Source organism: Aedes aegypti, chromosome 3 (genome assembly GCF_002204515.2).
Source record: "Aedes aegypti strain LVP_AGWG chromosome 3, AaegL5.0 Primary Assembly, whole genome shotgun sequence".
Classification (NCBI taxonomy): domain Eukaryota; kingdom Metazoa; phylum Arthropoda; class Insecta; order Diptera; family Culicidae; genus Aedes; species Aedes aegypti.
In genome coordinates this window covers 300,161,130-300,187,766 of record NC_035109.1, presented here as the reverse complement: position 1 = coordinate 300,187,766, position 26,637 = coordinate 300,161,130, and the positions used below count along the sequence as shown (strand labels likewise).

The following is a 26,637-nucleotide window of genomic DNA, read 5'->3' as shown; positions in this document are numbered from 1 at the left end:
TTTACCGTGCACTCTTTTTTCAATACTTAAGCATAAATGTTTTGATCAAACGATAAATGATTTAGCTATGATTCGCTCAATCAAAATATTTTTTTTTCTGGAATGGAGAAACACGAAATATGCTTGAAAAGGGCCTATTTTTCTTTTTTTATATGAAAATTTTATATAAATATGAGTATATCTCGAAATTGATGCAACCTAGAAAAAATTTACTGAAGTACTTTTCGATTGCAATTTTTCTGTACTTTCAAATAATCACATAAAAAATTATTGTTTTCCTCTATTTCGATGTTTTTTCAAAATCTGTATTTTTTTAAAAATATCATAATTTTTTGTCCATTTTGAAACATTGTGCAATAAATCACATAAGTTGTCCCCTAAAACATATCCAAAAATTAAAAAAAAATCGAAACTGCGTTTCTGGAGAAAATCGGTTTTAAAATTTTGTTTTTGAAATAAAAAATAATCTGTAAGTTTTTTTTAACCGTGCATATTTCTCTCCATATAGTCCTAATCAATACCTACAACTTTGTAGAAGATCTCAAATCGATCGAACAAACCGTTTTCGAGTTACAGTTTTTTAAAGATTTGCCATGCATTTTCCGATACGCCCTTCTCAAAAATAAGGCGAGGTTCAAAATGGCGCTCTGAAAGTGCATAATGGCATTTTTGGTCATAAAATTTTCATGCGATTCAAAAAATACAAAAATAATCGGGTTTGTGAAACGGCGTGGATCCGCTCATGTATGCACCTTCATTAGTAGCTTAAATTATTCAGAGCTGAATAACAAGTGTGTAATAATCTCAGAATACAGCGGAGGTTCGCTGGTTGGACCACGACAGCCTTCCATCTAGCGAATCCGACCCTTTAGTTGGAACGACTGACAGCTGGTAAAAATGCTCCACACTAACGCACCTGGAGAGCAAATCGTCACGAAACGCACATATACATACGCATTTGTTCTATTGTGCTCTGCAAGATAAATCCACGTAATGCGATTATCTGAAAATGTCGATATACCGTCGCAGTTATAATGAAAATTAATAAATGTTTCAGATTTAGCAAATTTGAAACATTTGTGTCCTTGAAGCACGAAAAAATCCAAGCCTACTTGAATTTTGACGTTGCGTTTTAATTGCGCGCATATCTTCTGCGCGTTACCGCCGCCGCTGGATGTGGATTTAAAATAAGCGCCGCAATATATATGGAGACTTCAATGCGACGGTACTCAGACGTCAAAGTCAGTTTGACATTTTCTGGTGACATTTAAGTGTTTGGGATATTTTCCAACCAGCAAACATCCAACAATCGAGTCATTCCATCCCAAGCAGAAGAAAATAACTACTGAATACCAAATTGAGGTATTCCATACCAGATAATTTCCAATACTTACAACCTGAATGAGGTATGAATGAGTCCTGCATAAGAGGTTAAATACCTCAAATAATACCTTCTGCATATTCTTCAAATACCAAGCTGATAATTAGATCAGGTATTGTAATACCTAAATTATACTTGATGGATTTTCATATAAAAGTGAAATTGTCAATAATAGTTCAATACCTCCAGCAGTCCTCAATAGCTATCGTATACCAAAATGAAGTATTTTTAATAGGGTCCTAAAGCCCTGTCTCAATTTTAGTACCAAACGCTTAAGTTTAGGGCAGAAACACATGTTTACTCAATTTTTAATTGATTTTCATTGGTTTAAGTACAAAAAACATTTTTTTATGATTTTGTCACACCTTTTGGTTTAAACTCAAATGTTGGGTATATTTTGTTTTCCGTGTCCCTTCCGAAATGTCAGATAGGAACAACCCCAGTGTTCAAACTATATGCCCTGTGGCATTTTTGTCGAAAAAGTGAATGTCAAACAAGATCACAAGTGTCAAGGTTCATATTCGAAACCATTTTTAAAATTAAAGTTTAAAAATGTTATAGCCGTTATTTGAGCTGGAAAACTTGCTAAAGTAGTTGTAATAACATGCTCTTTCGTATTATTAAATAAAAACAAGAATTCATTAAACACTTTAGGACCCAATTGTTTTAAACATTTTTTTCAAATACCATTTGAATACCAAAATGAGGTATTGATAATTGATCAATACTAATTGTGGTATGATACCAAAATATGGTATGTATAAGTTATTACGAGTTATTTGTGCTTATTCTGCGCGGCGTGTGAGTCGAGACGACTCGCTCTCACCGCGAGTGACGTGAGACGACTAATGTTAATCAAATGGGAGCGAGTCGACAATTGTCACCTCATTCGACTAGTGTCACCTCACACGCCGCGCAGAATAGGCACGATTCTTTCCTCCTCGGGATGTAGCGGACCCCCAACGAGCGAATCCACACTGTACTGTGGCTACTGCTGCTCATAGCTGCAAAGGAACAGTGTTAATATCGTAATTATTGTAGAATATTCTATTTTCACCACCTACTCATTGTTCAATTTAGAATGCTGGTGCTGGTATTACACACAATGAAAATTTACAACAAGAATCTAACTTTTATCATAAATGTACAGTGGTCCAGTTTAGTTATCTAAAAATAGATCTTGGAATGGAAAGAACTGAACCAATGTCTTATTATTTAAATATTAATAAGTTCTGCCATTGAAGTCCCATACCGGTCGATGCTGTAACCAGTGGTTACAATTATTACTTTTTGGCTCCACCACAAGTGGATATTCCCTTTTCCCGTGATTAACATTACGCCCTTTCCAAAAGTAGATCTCCCACTAACACTATTACATGGGACAGGGGCTGCACTCAGTGGCTTGATGAGTGTTAGAGCTCTGCACCACTCTCAACTAGTACCTCGATCGAGTGAGTGCTTTTGAGCGGTGTAAACGACACGCTCAGGGTTAATGGTTAATCCCGCCCTGAGTGAGCTACTTGCCCATAGGTGGAGTATAAGTGTCGAAAATGGGGTAAGCAGCAATGTAGCGAGCATAGCTGTCAAAAATCGTTTTTTATGATTTTTGATGGTATTAGGTTCCATCAGAGATGCCAGAATTAAATAAAAGGCCTTGTTCTTTCCTGAACAAGCCTCTGTTGCCTGAAAAATTCCTAAAGTGAAACAAGTGCGCGTCGTGATTAGTATTTAGAAGGTTAAAAAGTAATTATTTATGGTGGAAGCAGTTTTAATCAGTGTGTTTTGTCTCTTTGTTAATAGGTGGCCATTGTAGAACAATAAAGTCAGTGTTGTTAGAAGCATGCAGTGAAAGAAATTGTTAAAAGCTATTGTTAAAAGATAATGAATGCATGCAGTGTTAAAAGGACAATTATTAGTAGCTGTTAGTATAAAGAGTGTTTTTTTGTATTAGTACGGTTAGTTGTAAAATTGTGTTAAAATAATATGCTTAATTGTTAATAGTCATGCAAATTTAAAACCATTATAGATAGCACGAAAAGTTAGTTGAAGAACAACGAAGCATTGTTAATAAGCTTAAATCTACAAGGAAAAGGTAATTGTGCATACAAAAGTGTCTAATGTGGCAAAGTTCAATAGTTTGACGTCAATGGGAATTAATTTGGTGGGCAGGTCCACAAAGCGGGCCTTTTTCTGTTTCTTCAACCTTTTTATTAGGCAAGTGGACGTTCGAAAGCCAAAAGGAGTTCGAGTGAGTGGAAGTGGCCTCGTTCCGGAGTGTATCCAGGCCGGTCACAGCCGAATCGCCATCGCTGTTGGCCCCCGAGAGGTCGAAGCCGTCATTACCGACTACCCTCGCCACCGCCGCCATCTTCCTCGCACGAAGCCCCCTCACTGCCTCCCCGCTGATCCGTCCCTCGTCAAGAACCGCCATTTTGGAAAATTGGTACGTCGCTGGATAGTTTTGGCCCTGTGAACTCCTGCTGTCGATACCGGAAGCCCACCTGCGCCATCTACCGGTTGTCGTCGCCACCAAGACATTGCCGAATCCAAGTCAACGGTCGGCCTACCACCAACTTGGGCCGTGTAGGCTGGCGTGCCCCAATAGTGCCCCGACCAGCATCAGAAGCAACCCCCACCGCCGAGGACCCACCGTAGAAGCCACCAATAGTCGATATGCCCAGACACGCAAGTACCCTTGACGTCACAATAAATTGTAATGTAGATTGAATTTGCCTTAGTTGCATAATTTCAAAGTGCAAAGCCCTGGTGATTGTTGTTTCCACCATCTCATTTCGTATTTCCGCTTTTTAAGTTCAAAAAGGAACCAATAAGTTTCCGCTTTTGGAATTTCCCCAAGCAAATAATTATTCTCCGCAATTTTGAGCATCTCTACAATATTTGAATTCCAAAGAATAACATGACACAAAGTTGTGAAATAGTGATCCCCGGATTACGGTACTGATCCTACATGAGACATTATTCATTGATATTTTATTCATCAGTTCAAACGATTTCCCGCAAAAACCAAATTTTCGGACGTTTGGCGTTTTTCCCGATTTCTTGAAAGTTCAATTCGAACAACCCACCTGTTGGTTGGATTTTAGATTTGGAGCAATTTTGCATCACTTTTTATTAGTGTGTGCTTGCTTATTCAAATCAAGTACCACATATGCAAAACCGTTTGCGATCCATAGTGGTTCGCCCAAAGTTATTCTTCAAGATAGCTCCGCAAGCGGAGAGCAAAGTTTTGCTCATGCTCATGCACTCTGAAAAACACAGAGGTTCAACGGTTTTACACGATGATAAATACTATGTGAAGGTCTTTCAGTATTTACACTTAAACGCGTAAGGGATGGTACACAAATTATGTCACGCTAAATTTCGACTTTTTCGACCCCCCCCCCCCCTTTGTCACGTTTTTTGTATGAGTCCTTGGAAAATTTTGTAAGGCTCGTCACGCTTGACTTGACCCCCTCCACCCCCTTGGAGCGTGACGTAATTTGTGCATGACCCCTAAAGAAATTTAATTACCATAAAACGGGGGTGACATTGATACGTCCTCTTAGAAAGAAGTTTGAATCAACATTTATTGATGACATATTTTCAATGCATGAATGGTGCTTTCCAGGCTCAATCCAGAACATTCGCATACGCTTGTCATACATAGATTGTTATTTTTTTCCTCGAGAAACTTACTTCTTCTTCTTGGCATTACGTCCACACTGACACAGAGCCTGCTACTCAGCTTAGCGTTCTTATGAGCACTTCCACAGTTATTAACTGAGAGCTTTCTATACCAAACTTGTCATTTTTGCATTCTTATATCGTGTGGCAGGTACGATTATACTCCATTACTAAAAGATCCTGGATTAGCAAATTCTATAACAGTAGCCCGAATGACACGTGCACGAATACCATTAGCCCAAATATGAGGAGCTCGAATTTCACTATTGCTGCAGTAATATGACACGAAAGAACAGATATGTTTTAAAGAAGGAACGATTTCAGTTGACTCTTTAGTTGCTCATGACGCCAGGAGTCATCATTCACAATCATCAAAATTTAAAACTAGTTTGTTCGTTCAAACTCAAAGAAATCCTCAAGAAAATCTATCATCGCTAAACAGAAAGCAATGGCAATCATTGCTTAAACTCTAGCAAAAAAAACTGGTTTTGAAAATTTGAGAAACAATGATACTTATTTTTCTTTTAAGTATTGGATAAAAAAGAATGTCTTTTCCCAAAGAGGCTATGTGCATCATTCGGGCTACTAGCATTCGGGCAAACGTTACTGTTTCTGTTCGGGCTGAACCACTGCGATCAGTTGTCTTTTGTGGTAGCAAAGAACAGCTTAGTGCATGTTATTCAACATTAGTACTATTGAGAAATAATGTAGATGCCGTCTTTTAAACAACTATCATTGTTAGCCGTGGTAAAGTGTCTTTATTAAAATATAATAACAAAAATAATAATTCTGCACCATTTTGCATGATGATTTGCAGCTGGTTGAATGATACTGATTTTGACCATGCTTCAGTACTCTAGCGTATCAAAATTATTGCTTCTACCTATAAGGTTCAAAACCGTTTTTTTTTTTGTTACTGTGACAGGTTTCTCCGCATTAGATATTTAGATCCCTTGAAACAAGAAGCTTACTTTAGAAGGCAGGAGGTCTGCAACTCCACTGATTTGGAATCGTATAACTCCTAGATATCGAATGATAAGTACTTGAACTCTGAAAGATGATGATTGAATCATCTTTCCGCTTCGACCTCCTCATCATCTAGGACAAATAGGTGGCTCTTAACGCTTGGTACCACCTCGTAAGACTGATCTACCCGCGGTACAGGGAAAATGTTTCATTGCGGGCTACTAGCATCTTGCTTCATAAACAAGATATATTGAAGTTTTCTTAAAGTTGTCAGCGATAAGATCAGAGGACAGTTTCGAATTTTAACTTAAGGCACAACATATGGTATAAGGCCAGTGATATTATTATGATTATATCTAAACCAGCTTCATTTCTGACATTTATTAGAACACTAGTTATCATTCGCCGACTACGCTGCCTTCAAGAATCAGTTCCCTAGCACATACCTAAGCTTAAAATCGAATGAGTATTTTCGTCTCACGTCCTACCATTAATGGTTGATCTCAATACTGGAGGACGGTCACGTTGGACTTGCACGTCACAACCAGTCTGTTCCCTCACGAGTTTCTCACTATCGTTGCCATCTTTCTTTCCCAAGTATCCCTCTTCTTCCCATCGGTTCCGACGACCACGTTCTTCCCATTCTCACACGGATTCAATCTGAGATTCTGGTTTTATCACGAACTGCTCCACCTGTGAAGGCGGTGGTGGAGGAGGTCGTCTACTCCGAAGTCTACGGTTTCGGTTCTGGCGAAGTCTTGGCTGTGGAACCTGCTGAGGTTGCTGCAATGGTGCCAGTTGCAGTTGCTGCAACTGCTGTTGTCGTTCCTCTGGCGATAGCTGTTCAATGTTCCAGCTTCCATCCGAGCCCTGAACTAATCGCTGCAGCGGCAAGTCTTCAAGAGCTTTGCCAAGGCCATTTGGCGGTGGAGGAGCCGGCCAGTTAATGTGCGTGGGAAGACCACTCTTTTGTGCGGAGCAACTCGGTACGTAGATGACCGGGATGAAGCCGAGGTAACCGGTAGGAGGACGGTTTTGATCCTGTGGACAGTTGCATGGAGCTTGAGGTGGAGGATAAGGGTAAGGAACAAAGAAATACGGATACTGAGAAACAGCAATCTGATAGGGAGGGTATTGGTTGTTGTTGTTGTTGTTGCCTCCATTGGAGGGAGGAGGACCAGTTTGTCCAGGACGATTCGGAGGTTGGACACCGCTGGCAGTCGATGGATAGTCTGGTTGTGCGGTTGTGAACCCAGATGGAGAGGGAGCTGGTGATGTTGGTCCATAAGGATAATCCGTCGAGGGTTCTACAAAAAGTACGATATTTGGATTACTATGGATCAACGAAACTTACCAGAACATGTGTGGAGTTTAACCTTGAGGGGGTCTACCGATAACTACACTACCACCACCGCCGACTGTTACGCTACCTTGTTGGGGACCTATGAGAGGCGCACTTATACTGGCATTCGTGGTAAGCATCCCACTCACTTCGACGCCGATGTGCTCCGGACTAATTGCTCCCCCAAACGTACCTCCGGAAGTGCTACTTACGTTAACGGAACCTACCGCTAGGGTTTCGGTGTGATTAATCGTACCTCCTACAGTGATCTGACCTCCTTGGAGTGAACCTCCGAGGTTGTTAGCACCCGAAACGGATACGTGCGTACTGTTCAAGCTATTCGAACCTGTATGAGTTCCTTGTACTCCCTGGCCAGTCAGAGAACCGCTGTTACTGGACGTGTGATTGTAGGAAACTCCCAGCACGCTGCCTGTAGAATTGTGGCTTGTTGTGGCATGTACGCCACCGGTTCCAATGGATCCACCTAGACTAGTAGCTCCTGTGTGAGAGGTCGAATTGTGGGATGTCGTAAGGCTACCACTTATGCCTGCTTGTGAAATGCCAGCGCCTACGGTAAAACCCACTGGAAAGCAATTTAAGAAACGAGAAAAACGAAAGCATAGCACAGCGAAAGCGCAGAATTGAAAGCAAAACATTAGTTAAGCCATTTGAGAGAAACGGAAGTTCGGCAGGTAATTACCGTGTGGTCCACCAATACTAATCGATGCGCCAAGGCCCCCACCGCCCAATATCTGTGGCCGAATGCCAATGTTTACTGCGTGTGCGTGTTCGTAGATCGTGATGCGTGTGATCGTGGTGTATTTGTTGGTGCAGATGTGCGTTTGTGGTGGATTTGTAAGTGTATGTGTGGTGAAGTTGTTCGTGTGTGCGATTAATTTAATTATATGAAATGAGAATAATCTAGTTATCTTTTATGTAAAGAATGGGTATGAGTACATTAGATCACAATCCTCAAGGTATGTTGTACGATTAGCATTACTTACGAATTAGACGACTCAGTTTGTTAAAACACTTGGCAATCTTTGCTCAAAAATTTAACCTTACCTCCAATTGGCCTTGCTGTGGTCGTTTGTTGCTGTCCCTGTCCTTGCCATTGACCCTGCCCCTGCTGTTGACCCTGACCCTGACCCCCGCCTTGCCATTGGCCTTGTCCCTGCTGTTGACCCTGGCCTTGTCCTTGCCATTGGCCTTGTCCTTGTCCTTGTTGTTGACCTTGACCTATAAATTGAGTAAATATAGTTCTTTCTGTAACGAGGTGCATTCGATGATTACCTTGACCCTGTCCCTGTCCTTGGCCTTGACCTTGTCCTTGACCTTGTTGTTGACCTTGTCCTTGGCCTTGTCCTTGACCTTGTCCTTGCTGCTGACCTTGTCCCTGTTGTTGGCCCTGCCCTTGTCCTTGCTGTTGACCTTGCCCTTGTTGCTGTCCTTGACCTTGCCCTTGCTGTTGCCCTTGGCCTTGTCCTTGCTGCTGACCTTGTCCTTGTTGTTGACCTTGCCCTTGGCCTTGAAAAAGTATTGGTCTCAATTTATACTTGAACAAAAGAAAATCAAACTAACCTTGTTGCCCAGGTTTCTGATGACTCCACGACACCTGAATGTTGTGTGTTGAATTGCCGAAAGGACCCTGATGGGATCCCTGATGCTGACCCTGGTGTTCATGGCTGCCGCCTTGATGACTTCCTTGATGACTGCCCTGGTGTTGTCCTGAACTGATTGGACCTTGATGTTGACCCTGATGCTGGCCTTGATGTTGCCCCTGATGTATTCCCTGATGACTACCTTGATGCTGATTTTGATGTTCACTTGAGCTAATAGGACCCTGATGTGACCCTTGATGTTGGCCTTGATGTGAACCTTGACTGATACCCTGATGACTGCCTTGGTGTTGTCCTTGATGTGCGCCGGAACTGATCGGGCCTTGATGAGATCCTTGGTGTTGCCCACCATGCTGACCCGAAGAGCCTTGATGACTGCCTTGGTGTTGGTTCTGATGCTCACTTGAACTTATAGGTCCTTGGTGAGATCCCTGGTGCTGCCCCCCATGAGAACCTTGACCAGCTCCCTGATGGCTTCCTTGATGCTGACCCTGGTGCTGACCAGAACTTATCGGGCCCTGATGCGATCCTTGATGTTGTCCTTGATGGTGGTGTCCAGGCCCAGTTTGTGGGGCTTGCCCTTGGCTTTGACCTCCAGGTCCCTGTTGTTGCCAATTGCCACCCTGGTTTTGTCCTTGCCCTTGACCGCTGGTTTGTCCTTGATTTTGCCCTGGTCGTTGTGCCTGCCCTTGGCCTTGTCCCTGTCCTTGCGTCTGTCCTTGACCCTGCCCTTGCCATTGACCTTGCCCTTGACCTTGATTCTGCCCTTGTCCCTGTCCTTGTCCCTGTCCTTGACCCTGTCCCTGTCCTTGTCCTGGTCGCTGACCTTGACCTTGCCCGTGCCACTGATTTTGTCCTTGTCCCTGTCCCTGACCTTGTCCAGGTCTAGTACCTTGGCTTTGGCCTTGACCTTGTCCCTGACCTTGGCCTTGTCCTTGCCACTGTCCTTGTCCTTGACCTTGGTTTTGCCCTTGGCCCTGTCCTTGGCCTTGATTTTGACCCTGTCCTTGTCCTTGATTTTGACCCTGTCCTTGTCCCTGCCATTGTCCTTGTCCTTGACCTTGTCCCTGACCTTGGTTTTGTCCCTGACCTTGGTTTTGGCCCTGTCCTTGCCCTTGATTTTGTCCTTGCCCTTGTCCTTGGCCTTGACCTTGGCCTTGCCATTGCCCTTGTCCCTGTCCTTGGTTTTGTCCTTGTCCTTGGCCTTGCCCTTGTCCCTGCCATTGTCCTTGCCCCTGCCCTGGTCGATTTCCACCCGACTGTTGAGACCCTCCGCTTCCTAAAATACAACAATCAATGCCATTCGTTTACGAAATTCATATCTTCATAGTTCACACATCTGAAACGAAAATATCAATAATACCTTGAGGACTACCAGTGCCACTTCCACCGCCAGTATTGGTGCCACCATTTGTTGGTCTTGTGGGTGCTGTAAAGTAGTGCGGATATACAAAATAGTGTTTCCAGTGCTAGGTTCTACTGTTCAAGTGCAATCTTTGGGTGCAAGTTCTAGCCTGCCTGCCTTCCAGCTACAACTAACTGAACGGTAAACTTCTAATACTTACCTCCTGTGGGTGGAGGTGGAGTTACCGCTGGTCCATCCGGACGAAGTCCTCCTGGATACATTCCACAGCCACGTGGCAGATATAAATCTCGCCAGGCGACCAGCTGACCTCGGTGTCGAAATTGGGGTTCGTCTTCGGTAAGGGCGCTGAAAACGAGTAGAAATCATTTGAGCTGCCGAAAAGAAACATTGAACTGCTAACTCACTTGCTGTATTGCGCTGGCGAGTCAGAAAATATCTCTACCGGTCGATTTGGTTCCACCACCCTATAACCGTGACTATCGGCAACATAATGGGTCACCCGGAGCATTCCGTTGGGATCGATGTACCCGTAACAACCATATGTGACTCCGTCGGGTCCTCGTGTTTCGTGATGGAACTGACCGTTTGGTCCCACCTCGTAGCCAAACTGGTACGCACCTGGAAGTAAACGGAAGATCGTTTAGGTTGAGTATTGAACTAAGCGTTGCGTAATGAACTCAGCGACAATCTTTACTCCATGATCATATATAAATGCACAGTAGTTCAGATCAACGATTTGGGCAGCCATGCAATCCCAGACAACTGGAAGTCACATAACAAAGTCGTTTTCTTGATATAAATTGCATCTTATCGCACTATTTGGTGGATGAAACCGTTTGATCGATGAGTTCTCTCGCATAAAGCGCCATCTTTGAACATAAACTCATAGATTTATCTTAATTCCGGTGAAATTCGACAATTTTTCACTTTTTTGACAGAGTCGTAAGCTTTTCAGATGATTTTAAAAAAGAATAAGTGTTTCCATGCCAAAAAGCAAACTCATGGAGAAGCCTGGTTGCTGATTTTTCTTTCTCCATACTAAATGGCATTCTACCCCATCCATTCGGTCATTTTGAACCACCCCCATTTCAACCAACTTTTCGACACGATTCAAAACCGTGAAATAGCTCAAATTTGGGAAATGTTTTCATAGTGGCAGTTAGCAAATTTTGTAAATTTACTGTTAAGGCTTATAAGGGCCACGAAGAATGTTGCTGCACTTAATTGTGTTTAACATTAAAAATATAGAACTAACAGTTTTTTTTTTTTTTTTGAAACTATTTTACAGGAAAGGTAGCTGACAAGTTTTTCGTTGGTATTTCTATGGCGGGTTTGTATTATCTTCGTGTTACGAAAAACTGTAGTCCAGATAATCCTACAGGGTTTTCCTAGGGTTTTTCTCGAGAAATTCGTTCTGCGCCTACAAAAAATCATCCAGGGATTCCTCCAAGAGTTTCTCTTAGAATTCTTCCAGAGATTCTCTCATGAATTCCTGCAGGTTCTTCTTCTTGGCATTAACGTCCCCACTGGGACAGAGCCGGCTACTCAGCGTAGTGTTCTTATGAGAACTTCCACAGTTATTAACTGATAGCTTTCAGTGCCAAAGCTGGCATTTTCGCATTCGTATATCGTGTGGCAGCTACGATGATACTCTATGCCCAGGGAAGTCAAGGAAATTTCCATTACGAAAAGATCCTGGACCGACCGGGAATCGAACCCAGACATCTTCAGCATGGCTTTGTTTTTAGCCGCGGACTCTAACCACTCGGCTAAGGAAGGCCCCTGCAGGTATTACAATGAAAATTGCCCTAACAATTCATCTAGGGATAATATTTGAAATATGTCTACAAAAGTTCCTCCAGTAAAATCACTACATTTATTTCTTTTGAAAAATTTCTCCATGGATTTCTCCTGAGATTTCACCTGTGATTTCTATAAAAAAAAATTCTTGGCTTCCTTCAATCCCTGGAATTAGGACATCTTCGAAAAAATCTCTACAGATACTTTTCCCTAGATTTCTCCTGGAATTCCACCAGCAAAATCTCTAAGTTAGTGATTCTTCCTGGTATACCTGAAAAAATTGCTTTGGAGATGCAGACTCCTGGCTGTTCAGGAATTAACTTAGATAATCCTTCCTACAGGAGTTTCTCCCTCCTGGGATTACTCTAGGAAAATCTCTACAGGAATTTCTGCAGAAATTTCTACATCTTTTTCTTCAGGAGTTCTTGCAAGGATAGCTTTAAACAATATAATGATTTCTTCCAGAAGTTGGTCCGGGGAAAAGCAGGAAGAGAATCGGAAGGAATATGCTTTTCGTCTATGGAGTCTTTATTACACAGAAGCCGTTGAATGTGTAAAAACTGCGTAGCCAAAAATCATATTTGATAATTCAGGGATTTTTTCAGAGATTTTCACCATAGGCTCCTGCAAGAATTTCTCAAGGATTTTTTCTTGGAATTTCACCAGGGACTCTTCTAAAGATTTCTCTAGATTTTTTAACAGGTTCCTCCAGGGATTGCTCCAGGAATCCTTCTAGGAATTTATTTAGGGATTTCTCAAAAGTTTCATATGGAAAGGATAATTCCAGGGTCATCTTCGAAAAATCTTTACAGGGTCTATTCCCTAGATTTATCCTGGAATTCCACCAGCAAACCTATACAGTGATTTTTTCTGGTATACCTTCAAGGATTCTCCAGGGATGCCTTTGGAGATGCATTTAGAAGTCCTTCAGTAATTGAATTAGATAATCCTTCCTACAGGAGTTTCTCAATACACTCCTTCAGCGATTGCTCTAGGAAAATCTCTACGGCGATTTCTACAGATTTCTCTTCAGGAGTTCCTCCAAGAATTGCTTCAGAAAATCTGTAATGGTTTCCTCTTGAAATTGTTCCAAGGATGAGCTGGTAGAGAATCGACTGCATATTTTAATGGAATATGCTTTTCGTCTACGCAGTCTTTATTACACAAAAACCGTTGAAAATATAAAAACTTCGTAGCCGAAAATCATATTTGATAATTCAGAGATTTTTTCAGGAATTCTCCCAAAGATTTTGACCATTGGCTCCTGCAAGAATTTCTCATGGATTTTTCTAGGAATTTCACCGGGGACTCCTCTAGAGATTACTCTAGATTTTTTTTAACAGACTCCTCCAGGAGTTGCTCCAGGAATCCCTCTAGAAATTTATTTAGGGATTTCTTAAAACTTCCTTAAGAAAAGAGTTCCTAGAACAATTTTTAAAATAAAAATCGCAGTGGAAGCCTTGGAGAACTTTTTTTTTAAGAAATCCCTGGAGGAATTGTAAGTGAATCACTCTAGGAATTTATAGAGGAATTCTTTGAGGAATCCTCGGAGGGTATTTCAAAGGGAATTTCTGAAGAATTACCTGGTAAAATCAGTAGAATAATTGGTTGGTGCTCAGACAGACTCAGCCATTTAATGATCTCAGGGAAAATTATGCAGGTTTTTTGATATTTCGAATGCCTGGGGTACGCATTCGAAATATCAAAAAACCTACATTATTTGCTCTAATAATAGAACTTATCTATTTAATGATACATTGGTATCAAAAAAGCATAGGAAAAATCAGAATTGAGAAAGTATTTAACGCATCTTTAGAACGCCAAAATGTCATCTACTCCGGTCTGTCTAAACACCTACCAATTCATGTAATGATTTTCCTGCAATAATTCTTGAAGGATTTTTTGAGGAATCTGTATAGGAATTTATGAAGTTGTTTCTTATTGAATCCCTAGATAAATTTTCAGTGAAATCTCTGGAAGAATTCCTGGAGCAATCTCTGGAGAAAATCTGAGGAATAATTCCTAGAGGAATCTCAAGAGGACTACCTGAAGAATTTCTAAAGAAATCACTGGAGACATATCTTGAGTAATCCTTTAAAAAATTGTCGTAGTGTAACCTGGACTATGCCTTAAAGACATCTCTGCAAAGTCCCTATACAGATTTTCCTAGAGGAATCCTTAGAGTTGTTTCTGCAAGTATTTTTGGTGAGAAGAGAAATCGCTTGAAGAATCTCTGAAGGAGTCCTTGAAGAGTAATCTCTGCTATAATTCTTGGATTTTTTTTCTGAAAACTTATTGTAGAAAATCCTTAAAAAATCTCAGTAATTATTTAACTGGAGGAATCTATGATGGAATCGCTATAGAAAAATCCCTGCAAAAATTCCTGGAATAATCCTTGGAGAAATCTAAAGAGGATCTCCAGGCGAAATTTCTGACCGAATTACTGAAGGTGTTTCTGGAGCCTTATTGAAACCGGTCTGGAAAATCTGATAGCGAACAAAAGTCAATCAGCAAAGAATGCTATCAGTAAATATCTGTAGAAGTTTTCATAAGAACACTAAGCTGAGAAGCAGAGGCTCTATCCTGGTTGGGGCGTAACGCCAGAAACAAGAAGAAGAATTTTATGTTTGATTTTTGACATGGTGGAAGAAGTGAAAGCTGTTATTGAAAAATCAAGAGTATGAAAACAATGACAAAATTGTTTACATCCTCGTCAAGAAATTTCTAGAAACAAGCTTATCATTTGTGGATGATAAATATAACAAATGTTTGCAGTTGGCCTATTGTCATGACAAGTGGAAAAACGCCAAGATTGTGCCAATTTTAAAACCAGACTAAAATCTTGAGAATCTTTTGGCTATCGTACAATCAGCTCACTTTTCTCTAACACTAAACTTTCTGAAAAAAAATACATGGAACAGACTGATGGTTCACAAAAAAATTTTCCAATGAACAAATCGAACTCTAACATCAGCATTCAATCACGTATTAACTATTCAAAATCTTTGTTTTGCAGATGACATGCGAAGCCTTCGAGTCATCTAGGTAATACGTTTTTATAAATATTTGTTTCGTATAGGTACATCAAAGTAATAATCTAATGCGTCATATGCCGCATAAACAATAACCATCACTTTTTTTTTTATCAAAGCTTTTGTGCAAATTATATTCTATAACACGATAAAAGACCATAGCTATTTGAATTGTGCACTTCCATCTCGCGCGGCAGTTCATTAGCGAAAGCCGCGCGGAATATTTCCCATTCCGTGCAATCGATATGCCAACAATTGCCCGATCAGCTCAAGACACACGGCTTATCCTTTATCCCTGCGTTCATCCAATTGTCCATAAATTGTGTGTAAATACCGGAATGCAAACAATTGCCGACAGCTCGCTGCCACTGTGCACCGGACACATGCAGAGTGCACTCGTTATCGTGGGGGGACTATCCGGGCTTGGCTGCATTCCTATAATAGTGCAGTGCAGTGTGGTGCATTCTCAACGACAAATGGGATCGAAAATAGCGAATAATTGAATTGGTGTTCGTTGCCTTCCTACGCCAGTTCCGTGCCATTTAGTAGAGAAAAGTGGGGCAAAAGTTCGAGTGAGGCAAAGTTTTTTTTTAAGATGGTTCAAGACAGTCAATTTTAAAACTGTTACAACTAAAAATTGATACATATTTTTACGAACAGTCAGGTCTTCTAAACGACGATACCACCCACTAAACGCCCACCCCAGTCAACATTTTGGTTGGTATAACTTTTGTTATACATCATTCTATATGAACCAGTTAAATCGTATGGAATGCATGAAAAGCCTATATACCTACCAAAGTGGAGGCTATATGCGTACTTGGCACGACTTTTTCAGACTTTCTGCGATCAGATATACGATGCCACAAAATTTTGATGAAAATAAAAACAAATGTTTCCGACAAGTCTCGAACGCGGGACTTCTGGATCATAAATCGGACACCTTACCACTGTACCATCAAGGGTTACTTATCTAAAAGTGATTATTTGCCAATATTAATTCATGTTTCATGTACAGCGACACTTGCTTTGTTGTTCTTTGAGGCCCATCGTCAGCAGCCTACCAAGTTTGGGTGGCATTTTTTGCTAAGTTATTACGATTTCATATGATGCTTTCTGGATTGATATATGATCTGTCAGTTTAAACAACTTAACGCGATTCTATGGTGCACTATTAACGACATGTTTTGCTGTCAACACAGATTGTCGTTTATGAATCGTATTGGGGATTTATATACAACTTGTGTTGACATTGATAACGCTCAATTTGGCATCTTGTACGATTCTGATTTTGAACGCATGAATATGTGATTTTGGATGCACATTCTTATACGATACGTGGTTCACTGGGACCGCAATTTCTAAGCCGTCGTCCAATCGATTTAGATGAATTTCGGTAGGCAAATAGCTATAGCATTTTAAAGGAGATCTGACTGAAGTTTTATGCAGGAAAATTATAGTTAATAGATCGAAAGTCAACTGTTCGGTATTTGTTTCTTTTTCTGGCAATATGGATTATTCCACTAACGTCAAACTTTGAACCCACCTTACACTACTGGGAAGAATCCTATTTCTCTCTACAACATAGTCACGCAGCATCGAACGTTGGACGATCCAGAGGACGGAATCGTCGGTAGTTGTTTGCCAACAAGATTTATCCCCTCATTACGTGCGAACAAGAACACATTCGCGTGTCGGGCCGGGCACCATCTTGATCGCAATAATTTTGATGGGCACGGGGCGATCTGGCCTGCAGTTTGCAATTCCTTAAATAGTTCATGTTCTCAAATAGTGACATCGTTAGCTCGTTTGGGGGTGGATTGTCGTCACATGCACATGCTGAGGAATGCGCTATAATTGAGGCAATCTTCGGATTTTTTGACCACGAAAGGAAATTGGAATTGGATTTGTGTGTCAAGATTCACAGTTACATACAATTTTACTGTTGCACCAAGTAAATCCAACATATTAGTGAGTTAGTTTAAAATATATTCTTTTCACGTATTTCGACTAGCACTTGCAATCTTCTTAAACGGCAGTTACTCGCACCCACTCAGTGGAAATTTAGGGTAACACATTTTTGAAGATTATGAGAACTCTTTTTTAGTACAATCCAAATTTTTTCTGCTTTTCCAACTATTTCTCTGCGCCAAAGACCAAATAAAGACCTCTTTGTTCCTTGCAGTTGCCCAAAATAATAGATAAATGAAAAATGTTCAAAAAGAATTATTAATGACAAAAGTTTTAAAAAAATCTAAGTAACTCTACTATATTTTTGAGTGTTACATTATAATTGATTGTAAAACGCATTTGATTGGGAATACAGATTTAAGTGGTAGTTTTAGCAGTAACAAGTAAATAATAAAAATTTAAGAGGTAATTTTAGTAGCAACACCACTAATGCATGACGGCTCAGCATCGTAGCATGTCCGAAATAACTTAAAATTATTGAGAACCAGAGCTATATGTCCAAAGCACTGGTGAAGGTGGATGGTTGTGATGGCTATGACTGTGGTCATCATGTAAAGAACAAACGAACAATGATGTATCGTGTGTAAGCACCGAGGAGACAGCCTCTCTAGCATTATGTACGAAGCACAACTCTGGTTAGCTAGCCTATCGAAGGCTCTTCGGATTCTACTCCATTACCCCGAATGCCATTACACCTAATGTCATTACCCCGAATGCCATCACCCCGAATTCCATATCCCCGAATGACCCATAACTCCGAATGAAATTACCCCGAATTCCAATATCACAGGGCAATGTTATTCAAGGCGATTGTACATTCGGGGAAATAGCATTCGGGGTAACGGAATTCAGGGTAATGGTACATTCGGAGTAGTGGCATTCTAGTAGATGGCATTCGGGGTAATGGGTTTTGGGGTAATGGGTTTTGGGGTAAAGGGGTAGAATCCTGGCTCGTGTGCTGCGGACTGTTGGCGTGAACGTGACAGCTATCCACGAAATACGCTGGCCGAAAACCGGAGACGGTTATTACCTAGCGGTAGATCCCATCGTCACCACATCTACTAGAGCGGCGGTGACAGAACAGAACCTGGAGTCGGCTTCATAGGGATTTTGAAGCAGATCATGCGAGTTTTTCGGAGAAACCCGGTAAGCGATCTAATCTGTGTGTTGAGAATGAAGAGCTCGTTCTTCAACTACTAGCTAAAACTTGGGCGAGGTTATCCAGCGTTCACGAGTTCCAGAAATAACATAATGCTGCGCTTCAACATCCAACGCTTGTCGACTAATGGGATCACTGCACAGTACCGCTGCTAGACGAGCAGTTGGGAAGAATCAGCGTTTCTGGAGATGTCTACAGCCTGTGGAAATCTATCCACGAAGCTGTGACAACAACGGCGCGGGAAATGATTGGCACTGGTCAACGACGAAACAACTGGTTCGATGAAGAGCGCCAGAGAATGACAGACGTGAAGAATGTAACCAGAAGCCGAATGTTTGAGGCCGGTATCCAACAGAACAGAGGGCGGTACAGGACAGCGAGAGCCGAAGGAAAGCGAATCCACCAGAACTCAAGTAGAAGAAAACGAGTTTGCTCGTAGAGGTCCGTAAAGCATCCGTCCCGTGATAATAATCTTTAAGATTATCATCGATTTATTCTTTCCCTCACGAGAACAACAATCACCAACCACAATGAACTCCAGTGATGCTCAATGCATTATTTGCCACCGACCAAATTCCGTGGAGGTGAACATGGCACAATGTGATGGGTGCAGCCGTTGGTATCATTTCTCGTGTGCCGGCGCACACTAGGGCAGAATCCTAACAACCTGTAGTTCTTCGGAATGAAGAAATAGACGTTTGATGTCTTATGCGAAAATTATCCTTTCAATGAGGCCGATATTTTGAGATAAAGTCATATTTTTTAGTGTTATTCGCATAAATGACTGAAATGCCATTTCGGTCAAATGGAAGTTTAGGTGTATGGTTTCTTCGGCAAAGTTGATCATTATTTTATGCTGAAAATAATTGCTGAAGACGTTGAATTTCCTAGGCTCACTTTTTTTTTTTTTGAAATATAGACATTAATTTAAACAATATGCTAAATACCGAAATATTTGAGTTTTACTTGCATTTGTTCATTTAAAATACCATATATTGCCTATGACTATGTCATTAATTAATATAAAGCAGGTCTGATGAAAATTTGACGGTATTACTTGTCACATATTTGTATCGCTAGAAAAAAAAAATCGATGCAAATGTTCATTTTACCTGCACTTTGTGGGTAAAATGATCAGCCGTTGGTGGTAAAATGAACATCATGCAAAAAACGGGGTCCAAACTAATATATTAAATTTTCATTGCTTTCACGAAAATATACCCATTAAGGATTGTAACCCCTTCATAAATAAATCTAAAAGTTTCAGATTTGACATCATATCAAAACGATATTCACATCGCTGAAAAACCTCAAGACCTCCGAGCGAAGAGTTACGTCAGTTCTAATTTTCGAAAGTAATTTTCTTAATTCTTAGTTTTCGTTAATATTTTCACTTCAATTGACCTCCGTAACCCGAATACACCGATTTATACTCTTAATCGTCCGTGCATGATAAAAATTCATTGAAATTTGATTTTTCTCGGTAAAAGGCATGGTGTTCATTTTACCACCACTTCCCCTACATCGTCATCGTCAAAAACTACCACGTCTACGAATGCCAGTCAAAGAAAAGCTCGACTGCAATTGTAAATGCAGATTTTGGCAGAGGAGAAAGCACTGGCAGCACAGGGCCAGGAGATACAGAAGAAGACCCTGCTGTCGGAGAAAGATCGACGAGAAAAGGCCATCGCAGATCTTATGAAGCTGGAACAAGAGTTTCTCGACCGCAAGTATAAGTTGCTCCATTCGCTGCTAGATGCAGACGATCGTTTGAGTGTGGTTAGCAATAGATCCGACGAGGCCGTCGATAAGGTTCGAGGTTGGATTAACAATCATCCGGTGATTCTGGATCCAAATGAGCTGTCCGGAATTCGATTCAAAGTGTCCGGAATATGAGGCAAAAGTGAGGAAGCGTCCGGAATAAGAATCATGAAAAGGCCAAACGTTTTGATTTATTTAAAATTATTGAAGTTGCGGAAGCGTATTCTTAACCCACCGTTTGAAAGTAAAGGGCTTCCGACACTCGATAGCGTTAAGGAATCATACAGAATGATTTATTTTGTATGCTCTATGCTGGGTTATATTTCCCTGAGTCCTTAAGTGTCCGTAATATGAATCAAAACGGTACCCGTAAGTAAGCGGGTAAGCGATAAGGTTAGAATCGTTTGGGATGCAGCTGCATCAGTACAAAATATCTCCTTAAATTCGGTTCTACTGAATGGGTCGGACCATCATTGCAGTCTGTATTATGCAGACATCGGCAAAGGGAAGTCGGCATCAGCGGTGATATTATGGGAAGGTTTCATCAAGTGAAGATTAGATCGCGACCTGCTCAAAGATTTCTGTGGCGAACCAACCAACGGAACCAATTCAAGTCTTTGAAATTAATGTCGCCACCTTTGGTTCAACGTGCTCTCCTAGCTCCACCCAGTACGTGAAAAACTTGAACGCAGCTGAACACGTCGAAGAGTTTCCTAAAGCAAAATCATTACGTGGATGATTACCTGGACAGTGTGGACACTGGCGAAGAGGTCGTTCAGTTGGTAATGGAAGTCAAAGAAGACCATGAAAGAGCAGGATTCTTAATTCGGCACTGGATGTCGAACCCCACAGAGGTTCTGCAACAAATCGGCGAACGGAACACAAAGTCTGTGAAGATCTTCGTCATGGATAAGGGAAGCAACTTAGAACGAGTTATTGGAATGGTGTGGCTTCCTCAGGAAGATGACTTCTCGTTTTCACTTACTTTCCGTGAAAATCTTCAACGTCTACTCCATGGTTCATCTGTACCATCGAAGCGTGAGCTGCTGAGTCTCGTCATGAGCGTGTTCGATCCTCAGAGTATAGTTGCTCCTTTCGTAGTACATGGAAAAGTGCTAGTGCAAGAAGTATGGAAGTCTGGAGTCGGTTGGGATGAACAGCTGCAGACGAACATCATTCCGCAGTGGAAAAAAAATGGGTGAACTTATATGGAACGCTGGAAACAGTTAGAGTGCCCAGGTGCTCCTCCCCAGGTTACAGTCCAAACACATACGAAACTTTAATACTATACGTGTTCGTTGATGCAAGCAGCGCTGCATATGCAGCAGGGGATTTCTTTTTATTACCGTACGGGTTTGGGCCGAAGGGTCTCAGATTTTCATGAAACTTTTTCCACAGGCAGGGCTCATGGATATATGAATAAAAAAAAATTGGGGTGGGTAATGTCTATTACATTACCGCGGGGTTGACGTAGAACTACGATGATTAATAATTTGATTTGTCATGTGCATGAATTTGTAAGTGTACTAGTTTTGTGTTGTTATTGATCGGATGAAGTTTTCAGAAGTTAACTCTTTTTGGACTCATTTTGGTAGTCCTGAAAAGAACCATTTGTCGTTCTGTGGTTTCAAGAACCAGTGTATGGTTGGTCAATTGGTCAATTGAAAGACAAGACATCAAAGGGTCATGTCGTTTACTTACTGAATCCCACATACCTGTCCAAATAGTTTAATAACTGTTTTAAAAGAGAACGTTGATTTCAAGCAAATTTATAAATAGGGGTGCTAGAGAAAATTTGACGTCATTTGCTTTCAATTCTCCGCTTCGATCGCATCTCAGCAGGCAATAGATCGTCTTGCTCTGACCGGGCGTGCTTCTCAAGCACAGACATCGACAGCGAGGGACCTCCCCGTTTGTCTTGCTTCGCTCAAATCAAACTGTCAAGCGAGCGAGAGAAGATGCCGTCCGAAGCCAAAGTCATCACCGCTGCCGCCGCCAAGAAGAAGAAGAATATGAAGCAGTCCACAGGAAAATTTGCGGTCGAACTGTTAACACGGTCGGGCAAGTCATTCTCGCTTTGTGCTTCACCGCTTGTTTACGTTCACCCAGCCATCGCCATCGCCGCCATCATCAGATTTCGACTTAAGCCCGGTGATTCACTACCTGTTACTGTTGTGCGCCATCCATGCCACGAAACTTTCGGTTCGTCGTATAAGCAAATAACTTGCTCAAATTTATACATTTGAGTTGAGGATTCCCCGTTTGACCATGGCAATCAACTGATAACATCCCGCAGTGTTATTTATCTGTAAGAGCATCAAAGCTAACAAAGCCATTGGCCCTTTTCAGGGTCATCAAATTAGTAGAAAAGAGTTAAAAGAGAAATATTTCCGACTTTATATATGACTTCTTATATTCCTAAATCAATTTCACAGCTTCATACAAAATTTCATTTGTCATGAATAATTGATGACTCAACATTTTGAGACTGTAATCGCGGACGCTGCTGCAGTGCCATCGGGGTGAGTGCTCAGCATTCCACAACAATTGTAAAATAGAGTGGCATTTCCAACAGCGTCTTTGATGTTCCATATTTTGTGGGAACACTTTGATTAGCAAAATTATCACATGTAAGAAAATTGTGACATATTAAGAATGCTTTTGAAAAGACATTTTCATTGAACAATTGTAATAATTTTGGCACCCATGGATCAGAAATTTACCGCCATAATAAAGAAAACTATTAATTATCAATATCTCTTATTGAATATTTAGTTAATGTCAACCCTTCCAGCAATTCATGTTCGACCAATTTCTCACGCATTAGCATTCTCCGCAATTTTCAAGTAATTCTAAGCCCAACACATTATTGGCACATACCCATTTCCCAGATTGGTCGATCAGAAAGCGAAGAGCACAAAAGGGAGGAGCATCATCTGCTATTCTGAGGTTATAAAACATGCTTCCTTCGTCGGATTCAGTTTCATTCTAATTCCGCTTTCGAGCTGGTAAGAGCTCCTCCGAACTTGCTCAGCGAGAAGTAGCTCGCTGCTAGAAATCTGCTGAGCTGTCATTCTTCAAGCTGCCAATCCAGCATCTGGTCTGTGAAATCGCTCAAAATTTCTAGGTTGACCGATCCGCGCTTCTAGATTTCGCCTCGTGGTAAACTCGTGGTCACAGCATCCAAGCTCAATCGGCCCTTTTCAGGGCCAACATACGTTCATAAAACGGTTTATTGGATGATATTTACTGATTTATCTATAATGATCTAAATATCGCGGTATACTACAATTTGGTTCACATAATTTACCCCACATAATTACATGAATTTGAGAATTTACCACAGCAGCGCCATCGGACCGTAATAACATCATGCTACTCAGCATTGTATGGTATTTCTAACAGCATCGTTGATTTATCATATAATGGGGGAACACTTCCTAAATTCTCGAGTATTAAATTGGAAAATGTATTAAAATTGCGACAGATTTTAAATACTGTTCAATAAACTGTTTCCTGATCAATTGTAATAAGCAACTATTGATCTGAAATTTTTCTACATGTTAGTCTATTGCGTTAATCTGAGAAATAGGCTATATGAAATTGATGTCTTGGCAAGGGATGTACAAGATGAGCATTATGTATTAATTTTCCAATTTCCGTACTCGAGAATTTTAGAAGCGGGGGCCGTGATGCTCGGGATGGATTGTCCTCCATGACTGGTCCTGGCTGGAAATATTCGTGGGGAAAAACTTGACCCTTTGCTGCAGGAATTTCATTAACAACTCTTTGGTAAAGCAGAAATTTCTGATAAAAGTGAACTTTTTCAAAACAACTCTTATTGATTGGAATATTTATCAACAACTCTTTGTTAAGTAAAATCATCCTTAATAACTCTTTGCTCCATCGCCAAACCAAACCATTTCATTGAATTCATCAAGTACAAGAATATGAATGGTAAGGAGAGGCAGATGGTGTATATTTTGCTGGCGTTACTTTCCAACAGGTCGCCGGTTGGCGCTGACTACTAATCCGTCCACTGAATGATTTTCAGTTGTTGCTTTCGCTCTCTGGTTCCGTCCGCTACTCGCACACTGCTGTGGCTTTCACGCGCTCTTCTTTGCTGCTCCGCTGCTTGATCCGTTCGTTATGCCGTTCGATTTGTGAATGAGCTGGGAGCAGAACAACCAGTGGTTTTATTTGCTCGAGCTTCGTTCACCGATGGCGAGTGGTGGGGCTCTCGCTTGGTTGTTTCGTCACTCCCTAAGATAAAGATCGGACAACTGGGTATAATATTTGATCCAGTTTGTGATCCAGTCGCTGATTGGTTGATTTTGATGCCTCCGAGTGTGTGGCTGCGTGTGAGAAAATACCATCGGAAGCGTTTGTTTTGATTTTGCCTGTGTTGCTGTTATGTTGTTATTATTTGCAATTGTTCATAAAAGTTCGTGCCAACTAGCCGACTGATGTGAATGAAAGTAAATATTTAAGCGAAATCAACTTGAATGTTTAAGAAATGAAGTGCAAAGGCTTCAATTGTGCAAGGAGCAGTAAATCGCATCCGGATAATCATTTTTATCGAATGCGAATTAAATAGTGTTGGCAAATGGCAACACTGTTTTAGCGTAACACGCAAGGGTCGAAAATTTACAATTGGGCTCATGGATGAAAAGAAGAACAACTAAAAGAAGCCAGTTGTCCGATCTTATCTTAGGTCACTCCGTTCGCTACTCGCACGCGATTGGTTATTGCTTTCGCGCTATTTTCGTTGATGGTGTGATTCTTCGCTGAGAAAAAAAACTGCAACTCTTTTGATTTTTCATGCAAAGTAACCAACTTTGATAAACTATATCTCAGTTATTTATGGACTGATTTGAATGAAATTTTAACAGAATATCAGACATAACTTAAATTTTAACATATGTTTTTGAGTGATTTTTCCAATCACACGTTGAAAAGCAGTAACGGTTTGACTAAAGTGAATTTTTTGACGATTTTTTATGATTGACATAACTAAACATATTGAAGGAATAGCTTCATGGTATCTTCAGAAAAGTTGTAGATTTTGACGAGATGAATAAGTTTGCTGAAGATAGTTTTTGTGTAAGGCTATCAGATTTTAAGATAAAAAGTTTTGAATTTTTCGTCGAAAATTACAGTTTAGTCAAACCGTTATTACTTATAAACTTGTGATTGGAAAAATTTTCAAAAATATATGTTAAAATTCAAGTTACATCTGATGTTCTGTGAATGTTTCATTCGAAAATATTTCCATAAATAACTGAGATCTAACTTACCAAAGTTGGTCATTTTGTATGGAAAATCGAAAAAGTTGCAAATGCATGCGAATAAGTTGGGGCCTTCCTTAGCCGAGAGGTTAGAGTCCGCGGCTACAAAGCAAAGCCATGCTGAAGGTGTCTGGGTTCGATTCCCGGTCGGTCCAGGATCTTTTCGTAATAGAAATTTTCTTAACTTCCCTGGGCATAGAGTATAATCGTACCTGCCACACGATATACGAATGCAAAAATGGAAACCTTGGCAAAGAAAGCTCTCAGTTAATAACTGTGGAAGTGTCATAAGAACACTAAGCTGAGAAGCAGGCTCTGTCCCAGTGAGGACGTTAATGCCAAGAAGAAGAAGAAGAAGAAGATGTGAATAAGTTCTCTGTTTATTCGACAAACAAGCCTAATATTTCATGGGTACACAACAGCAACAGAGTAGCGTACACAGGGATTTAGTTGAAATCTGGAAACGTAGCTCAATCTTGAAATCTTGAGCAATTTCACAAACCAGATTCTGGATTAACAGCTCAGCAGGCTTCTAGCAGCGAGGTACTTCTCACTAAGCAAGTTCCGAGGAGCTCTTACCAGCTCGAAAGCGGAAATGGAATGAAACTGAATCCAACGAAGGCAGCATGTTTTATAACCTTGGAATAGCAGATGATGCTCCTCCCTTTTGTGCTCTTCGCTTTCTGATCGACCAATCTGGGAAATGAGTATGTGCCAATAATGTGTTTTGCTTGGAATTACTTGAAAATTGCGGCGAATACTAATACGTGAGAAATTGGTCGAACATGAATTGTTGGAATGATTGGCATTCCCTAAATATTCAATACGAGCTATTGATAACCTGAGACGAGACTCGCGAAGACAGTCTTCTTTTTCTGTGATTGCTGAGTTTTTTTCTTATTCTACTTTGTGCATACCAATTATGCGCATGCGCATACCAATTATGCGCATGCTGTTCAAATCCTCACATGAACCTCTCAGCAAAAAATGATTAAGTTTGCATCACATCGAATCATAAATAGCCATTTGAGTGAAATTCCATGCCAGCAAACGTAGCAGACATTAGAAATAATTAATCTTCTGCTTAGATTTATCAGCAACTTTGGAAAAAACTGCTCCGCCGACTGAGGTTTATAATAACAGTTTACTTTGAACACAATACTTTTAACTTTTGCAGCCATAAAAACGGTGGGCTGCATTTGACGTTTCGTGAGAGGGGAATCTGGGCTGCATATGACGTTGATATTTTTCCTCTTCGCGAGTCTCTC

At 40.9% G+C, this 26,637-nt stretch overlaps 1 protein-coding gene and 1 long non-coding RNA gene across 4 annotated transcripts in view; one reads left to right on the top strand and one right to left on the bottom strand.

Moving 5' to 3' along the window:
* The first annotated feature begins 3,074 nt into the window (after positions 1 to 3,074).
* Positions 3,075 to 3,592, top strand: LOC110678643. 2 transcript variants are annotated; one of them, XR_002501801.1, is made up of 4 exons: positions 3,075 to 3,116; positions 3,182 to 3,336; positions 3,408 to 3,473; positions 3,551 to 3,592. It is a non-coding gene; the product is annotated as an uncharacterized LOC110678643 (long non-coding RNA). The 2 variants fall into 2 exon arrangements; XR_002501802.1 differs by having other exon boundaries at positions 3,383 to 3,473.
* Positions 3,593 to 6,397: 2,805 nt separating this feature from the next.
* Positions 6,398 to 26,637, bottom strand: part of LOC5574260 (glutenin, high molecular weight subunit DX5) — a 191,512-nt gene continuing 171,272 nt past the window's right edge. The window contains exons 3-9 of one of the 2 annotated variants that reach the window (XM_021850086.1): positions 10,763 to 10,976; positions 10,558 to 10,703; positions 10,356 to 10,421; positions 8,955 to 10,271; positions 8,667 to 8,900; positions 8,439 to 8,612; positions 6,398 to 7,338 (exon numbers count right to left, since the gene is read on the bottom strand). In XM_021850086.1, coding sequence (XP_021705778.1) covers positions 6,677 to 7,338; positions 8,439 to 8,612; positions 8,667 to 8,900; positions 8,955 to 10,271; positions 10,356 to 10,421; positions 10,558 to 10,703; positions 10,763 to 10,976 — 2,813 coding nt within the window. In that variant the 3' untranslated portion in view covers positions 6,398 to 6,676. Of the gene's footprint in view, positions 7,339 to 8,438; positions 8,901 to 8,954; positions 10,272 to 10,355; positions 10,422 to 10,557; positions 10,704 to 10,762; positions 10,977 to 26,637 lie in introns of both variants that reach the window. The other variant, XM_021850085.1, reaches the window with a different exon arrangement.